The following is a 6,010-nucleotide window of genomic DNA, read 5'->3' on the forward strand; positions in this document are numbered from 1 at the left end:
TGTGACTGATTGCAGCTGACTAAAATGCCGTGTGTAAAGGCAAACACAATTAGACAGATGTTAATGCTCTACATAAAAAAAGAAATTTTGTTTTAAAATGTTAAATAAAAACAGAAATTTTAAGACACTGTACTTACTTTTGCCTTGCTTACTCTTGAGGCACGTCTGCAGATGTTTGGCTCAAATGAGACTTGTTTGATTACTTTTGAAGTAATACTAAAGACCTTCTACACCTGCTGGGTGGAGCTTAAAAAGATAAAGCCTGGTGCATGCACGCTTACTGTGAAATACACTGCTCAAAAATTAAAGAAACACTTTCAAACACATAATGAAATCATCAGGATGCCACATCATTTAATGAAAATTATCATTATCAAACCATAGATGGCTGAATTCAAAGACAACCCAAAATCAAAGTGAAAAAATAATACAGCATGTTAGTCTATTATGCTGAATTTTCATTGTAGCAAATCAAAATTGTGTTCAGATGTATGTAAAGGCCCCAAATATGCATACGTGACAATGTCAGGGGATGCTCCTAGTGGTGTCTTTTGGGGATCTCCTCCCATATCTGGACCAGATGACTAAGCTACTGGGCAGTCTGAGGTAGCATCGAATGGACCAAAACATAATGTCCCAGAGCTGTTTTACTGGATTTCGGCCAGGCATGCGTGGGGGGCAGTTGGCTGTTTCAGTTCCTTTATCTTTCAGGAACTGCCTGCATACTCCTGCCACATGAGGCCAAGCACTGCCTAGCCAGTAGAGGTCTGTCTGTCCCTCCACCATCAAACCAGTCATGCTGAACAATGTTACAGGAAAAATAATGTTCTCCACGGCATCTCCTGACCTTTTAACATCTGGTCTCATCTATAAAAAGTACAGGAACCAGTGCTGGACCTCCCAATTCCGGTAATATTTGGCAATATACCAATGAGGCTCCACAGTGTCAGGCAGTGAGCACAGGGACCACTAGAGGGCGTTGGGCCTTCAAGCCACCCTCATGAAGCCTGTGCCTGATTGTTTGGTCTGAGACATTCACACCAGTGGCCTGCTGGAGGTCATTTCATAGGGCTGCAGCAGTGCTCATCCTGTTTCTCCTTGCACAAAGAATCTGATACCGGTCTTGCTAATGAGTTAAAGGCCTTCTACTGCCCAGTCCAGCTCTCCTACAGTAACTGCCTGTCTCTTGGATTCTCCTCCATGCTTTGGAGACTTCCCTGACAAAGCATTCTAGCAATGATGCACACTAATGTGCTGTCCCGGAGGAGTTGGACTACCTGTGCCAACTCATGATACCAGTAATGACACTGACCCTAGCAAAATGCAAAACCAGAGAAAAAAGTCATCAGAAAAGATGAGGAAGGAAAAAATGTCAGTGGCTTCCATCTGTAAAACCATTCCTGTTTTGAGGCTTGTCTCATTGTTGAATTTCACTGAAACAAATTAAATAAAACTGATTAACAACCCCTCTGCTATTTGACTGACCACAACAATATCCCAGAAATTTAACTGACTTGATGGTATACTCTGAAGTGTTTTTCATTTACTGAGCAGTGTAGTTAAATTGGTTAAACTGCTGATTGCCGAATGTGCCGTTTCATCAGTCCGCTACCGAGCAAGGACACAAGATGATGTAATTACCAATAAATGCATTTTAATAGGTTCAGTTTCTATATACATGTAGCATCCTGATATTCATACTTATCAACAGAAACACACAAACAAAAATACAACTTTACATGTTTTATGGGAAAAGGGTAGACATAAGATAAAGCTGGAACTAAACTAATTACAAACCAGTTTAATTTGGCATATACAAGTAATCCTGCTAACTGCAAAAAATGATACATATAAACACCTTTTCACAAAAAAAAAAAAAGGGTGAGACAGAGATGACGATGTGTAAAACATGATTTTGTCCCATTGTATTAGAATTTGTGTGCAAAACAATGGCATCAATATCATAGACTAAAGTGCAATTATATAGTAGTTCCATTTGTGTTTTCTCTAAAAGGAATGTAAGAATTCAGATAACCTCTCGACATAAAAAGAAAGTCTCCCTCTGGTGGAACAAAAAATGAAAAGCACAAACTTCACATGAAGCCATCGCCTTCAAGAATGACAGAACAATCGAGCACTTCTTCCTTTCTTACAGAAGCATGAATGCTCTTAACATTTCACATGAAAGAAAGCTTTCGATGAGAACACAAAACTTTATATCTGCAGCTAAATTTCCAAAAACATTGTTCAACGAATAAATTGACAATAACAGAAATGTTATGAGAACCAGTCATTTTCCAAACAAAAACTGTGAAAAGCTGAGAGTACTGTTTGTGAATGGTGCCAAAAGTAGCAAAATGCTGCAAGTACTGGTGATACATGGCTACATGTAGCAACATGTACATGGACTTGTAGGGGAAAAAATATAAAGAAGGGAGTGTATATATTTTTCATGAGTCGGTATAAAACCGGTGCCGCAGAGGATTTTCAACAAAAAGTAGGATGCACATAAAACATATTTAACTCATCTAAGACAGACATTTGTATCTGTACACAGAAGTGAAGGTGAACAAGTTTCAGTTAAGTTTATATAAACAAAAAGTTCTCGATAATGTTGCCATTTTTGTTAGTGCACTGCAACAGCTTGATCTTTGTAGTAATGCTTCACACATAATGTTTAGTCGTGATACTAAAATAACAAGCACTAATAGCAATAGCAGAGTAGTGCAGCAGAATAAAGAACTTGGTATTGAACAGTGGTATTGGTATTGTCTAGCAAATCCTGGACTATAATGACTATAAAACACTTCTCAAACATTAAGTCAGTGACTATCAGGAGATATGAGTATTCTGCAGTTGAGTGCTGACTGTTTGAGAGCTAATTTGGATGAAAACAATCACTCGCTGTCAAGCTAGTATAACTTTTAAGGTAAATGGTTTTAATTTTGGTTTCAATTTTATGGTTGAGTATTTTAACTTTCATTTGAAACACTAATCACTGGATTGAAAGCCTTTTATGGAGGGGATTTTCCTTTTACACTAACTGTTTAAAAATGAAACAATCCAAGGCTGTAGCTGTTTAAAACCACCTGCACGTCTCAAATGTCGTCCACAAATTCATTCAAAAGCAGCTGACGTTTTCAGAGGTTTAGAATTTCTACAGGACTGTAACAAGTAGGCCATTAAAAGTGGGAGAACAGGTTACAATGCAAATACAGAGCTTGTTAAGCAAGTGCAGCAAATGCAGCACCATGTGATAAAAGTCTGATGATTTTTTTTTTTTAATCTAGCCATGTCTGCTTTTCCTCTTCTTTATTATAAAAGCTCATTGTCCATCTCCTGCTGGCAGCCTAAAACCACTTAAGTCCACAAAAGTCTTTAAAATGAGTACTGACTAAAAATCACTGAGGATGCTGATGTCCGCAAACTCCTGGCGGTATCTGTATGAGTACAAGGCCAAGAGGAAAGACCATTTGAGGGTCAGAAAGCTCCACACACAGGAGAGGTAGAAGCTCTTCGGGTCAGTGAAAGCTGTGGGACAGAAAAAACAAGGCGGTTACTACCAGAGTTAGGAGAATCCTCACCTCTCTGAGTATTTGAATTGTCAGTCACTTATTTTAACATATATGAACAACAATACAAAATTCATTTTAAAAAAAAAAAAAACAGGAACAGAAAAAACAAGATTACATTGCTTCTGTGTGATGGCCAGAGTTAGGAAGATAATAAAGGCAGCCACAGCCAAAACTGAGAAGAACACTCCAACAGCGATGAAGAATCTAAGACCCTTGAGCCAGGTTCGCCAGTAGTCCTGACGGTACATGATGTGTGTGATCAGAGTCCAGAGCGCTAAAACTCCTGTCAAGACAGAAAAACACAGATTTCGATTGAGTATGATAACACTGCAGCCTGAAGACTACAGACAACCACCACGTGACAGTAATTTATGGAAATTACAGTGTTGTAATAGAATGTAATAGACTACTCCCATACAAAACAAGAAAACACTACTATTTTAGAAATGTTCTGCAAAAAACTTGTTTTAAAATAAAAATTACATGGTATTGATAAATCCAAGTAAATCACTTAAATTACTCAATTATTAAAGTTAATTTAAAAAATAACAATACTGTTTTTCTACTTGAAAGATAAATAATTATAATTTAGCAATAAAAATATCATTACAATTTTTTTTTTTAAAAATCATGATGTACCAATAATGCATTGTATTTTATAAAAACACTCGTTATATGATTATGGCGCTTAACTGTCCAGGCCTACATCGCGATTAGGATGCCTGACATGGCTAAATGCGCCGATATCCCGTGATAAAGTAACTGTTTGCAGTGTTTTTAGTTAATGCTATATCTGTTTCAACATACCTGACAGGCCTCCCATAGCCGCCGTCCATGGTTGTTTATATGCGATATTCCAGACCAAGAAAGCCGAAAGTCCAAACACAGTACCAACAGTAGCATATCCTATTTTAAGGTACATGTTGGTGACTACCATGTTGGAATATTGCTACTGTTAGCCAACGTTAGTACCGTCGTCTGAGATAAAGGCGTATTTTTTTCCCTCAAAACAAACTATTATTAGGTTAAACCACAGCTTACTGCCACATTATGCAATAACGCAAGCTACAGGAAAAAGACAAGATGAATTTCCCCTCCGCTAAAGAGGACCCAAGGAGAGATCGACGGCTATCCCTGCTAGCAAAACTCTATTTCGAAATAAAGATCAGCCACTTCATGTGCCTTGTACGTAATACAAAGACGCAAGCGGCGTTAAGATTTCCAGCTAGCAAGCAACAACAAAATAACAAGAGACGAGTTTATCCGATATACGCCGCAAAGATGTTAGGCTAACATCGAGACAACAAAACCACCCCGGAGCGCTGTCTCTTCAGCCGCAGAAGAAATATTTATTTCAGTAAAAAAAAAACTTTCGTTATTGGTCTTTACCTGCCACTCACTGTTACACAACACAAGACATGCAAATAGTGCGGGGTAAAAAACGAATTTCTATGCTGTGTTTACAAAAATTTACCATGCATTTAGCTATCACCTCCCCTTTAAATATCTTTGTACAGAGGAAACCCCCTTCTCATCGACACACCGCCCCTAGTGGAGCAAAGAGAAACAGCATTTTTCTTAGACTTGTTTTGAGTACCTTAAAGACCTTTGCACAACTATTCTGCAAATTTAAAGAGCTTTAATGTATTATAATTTAACAAATGTCAGGGGTGATTTATGAAAGAAGGACAAAACCAAGAGTGAAATGGAGGGTTTACAAGATGACAGTGAGACCTGCAATGATGTATTGTTTGGAGCCCTTGGCACTAACAAAAAGACAGGAGGCCAAGCTGGAGGGTGCAGAGCTCAGGTTCAACAGTTTGTGGACAAAGTTAGGGAAGTAAGGCTGAGATGGGTTGGACATGTGCAGAGGAGGAATAGGGATATTTGAATATGGAGCTGCTAAGTAGGAGGAAAAGAGGAAGACTGCAGAGAAGGTTAATGGGTGTACTGAAAAGGGGCATACAGGGGGCTGGGGTAACAGAAGAGAATGCTAGGGATAGGGGAAGATAATCGCTGTGGTGACCCCTGAAGGTAGCTCCTGAAAGAAGAAGGAGAAGAAGTATCATAACTTCAGACCTACTTGATCAGGTCTCTGAAGAAACTTTTATGTTGAAGGTTTTTGTCATGCTGCAGCATGATGATTGATCAGAGCTACTTTTGATAAATAAGAATGTAAGCATCTAAAATCCCTATAACTTATATAGTGTTGTAGTGCTGTTCATACATTTGCATTTTGGAAACACAAAAATCACTAACTGACCTGAGATGAATTTTTAGTTTGTCTCTTTTCTTCTGTTTAATGCATTAGAAGTTTATGAGCAAAAATGTCAAATGTTTATGTGGTCATAAGGTCAGACAAATATATCAAAGTATTTTCCTGCACAAATGGACACGTGTTAATGCAGCTGCACACAGAAAAGAATAAAGACACC

General features: G+C 38.3%; 1 protein-coding gene across 1 annotated transcript; it reads right to left on the minus strand.

Moving 5' to 3' along the window:
- Positions 1-1,634: 1,634 nt before the first annotated feature.
- Positions 1,635-5,108, minus strand: slc48a1a (solute carrier family 48 member 1a). The gene is made up of 3 exons (XM_031741984.2): positions 4,383-5,108; positions 3,691-3,858; positions 1,635-3,531 (listed from the first exon to the last, which is right to left on the minus strand). The coding sequence occupies exons 1-3, from the start codon at positions 4,510-4,512 to the stop codon at positions 3,395-3,397; spliced, it is 435 nt and encodes a 144-aa protein (XP_031597844.1). The 5' UTR covers positions 4,513-5,108; the 3' UTR covers positions 1,635-3,394.
- Between the last annotated feature and the right edge of the window lie 902 nt (positions 5,109-6,010).

This window comes from Oreochromis aureus, linkage group 20 (assembly GCF_013358895.1).
Source record: "Oreochromis aureus strain Israel breed Guangdong linkage group 20, ZZ_aureus, whole genome shotgun sequence".
Classification (NCBI taxonomy): Eukaryota; Metazoa; Chordata; class Actinopteri; order Cichliformes; family Cichlidae; genus Oreochromis; species Oreochromis aureus.

What these genes read in the sequence shown, in the direction of transcription:
- slc48a1a (XM_031741984.2), bottom strand. Translation starts at nt 4,512, where the DNA reads ATGGTAGTCACCAACATGTACCTTAAAATAGGATATGCTACTGTTGGT. An exon ending in GGCTATGGGAGGCCTGTCAG is followed by an intron (nt 3,859 to 4,382) that starts GTATGTTGAAAC and finishes CTGTCTTGACAG; the next exon opens with GAGTTTTAGCGCTCTGGACT. An exon ending in GGCCATCACACAGAAGCAAT is followed by an intron (nt 3,532 to 3,690) that starts GTAATCTTGTTT and finishes TCTGTCCCACAG; the next exon opens with CTTTCACTGACCCGAAGAGC.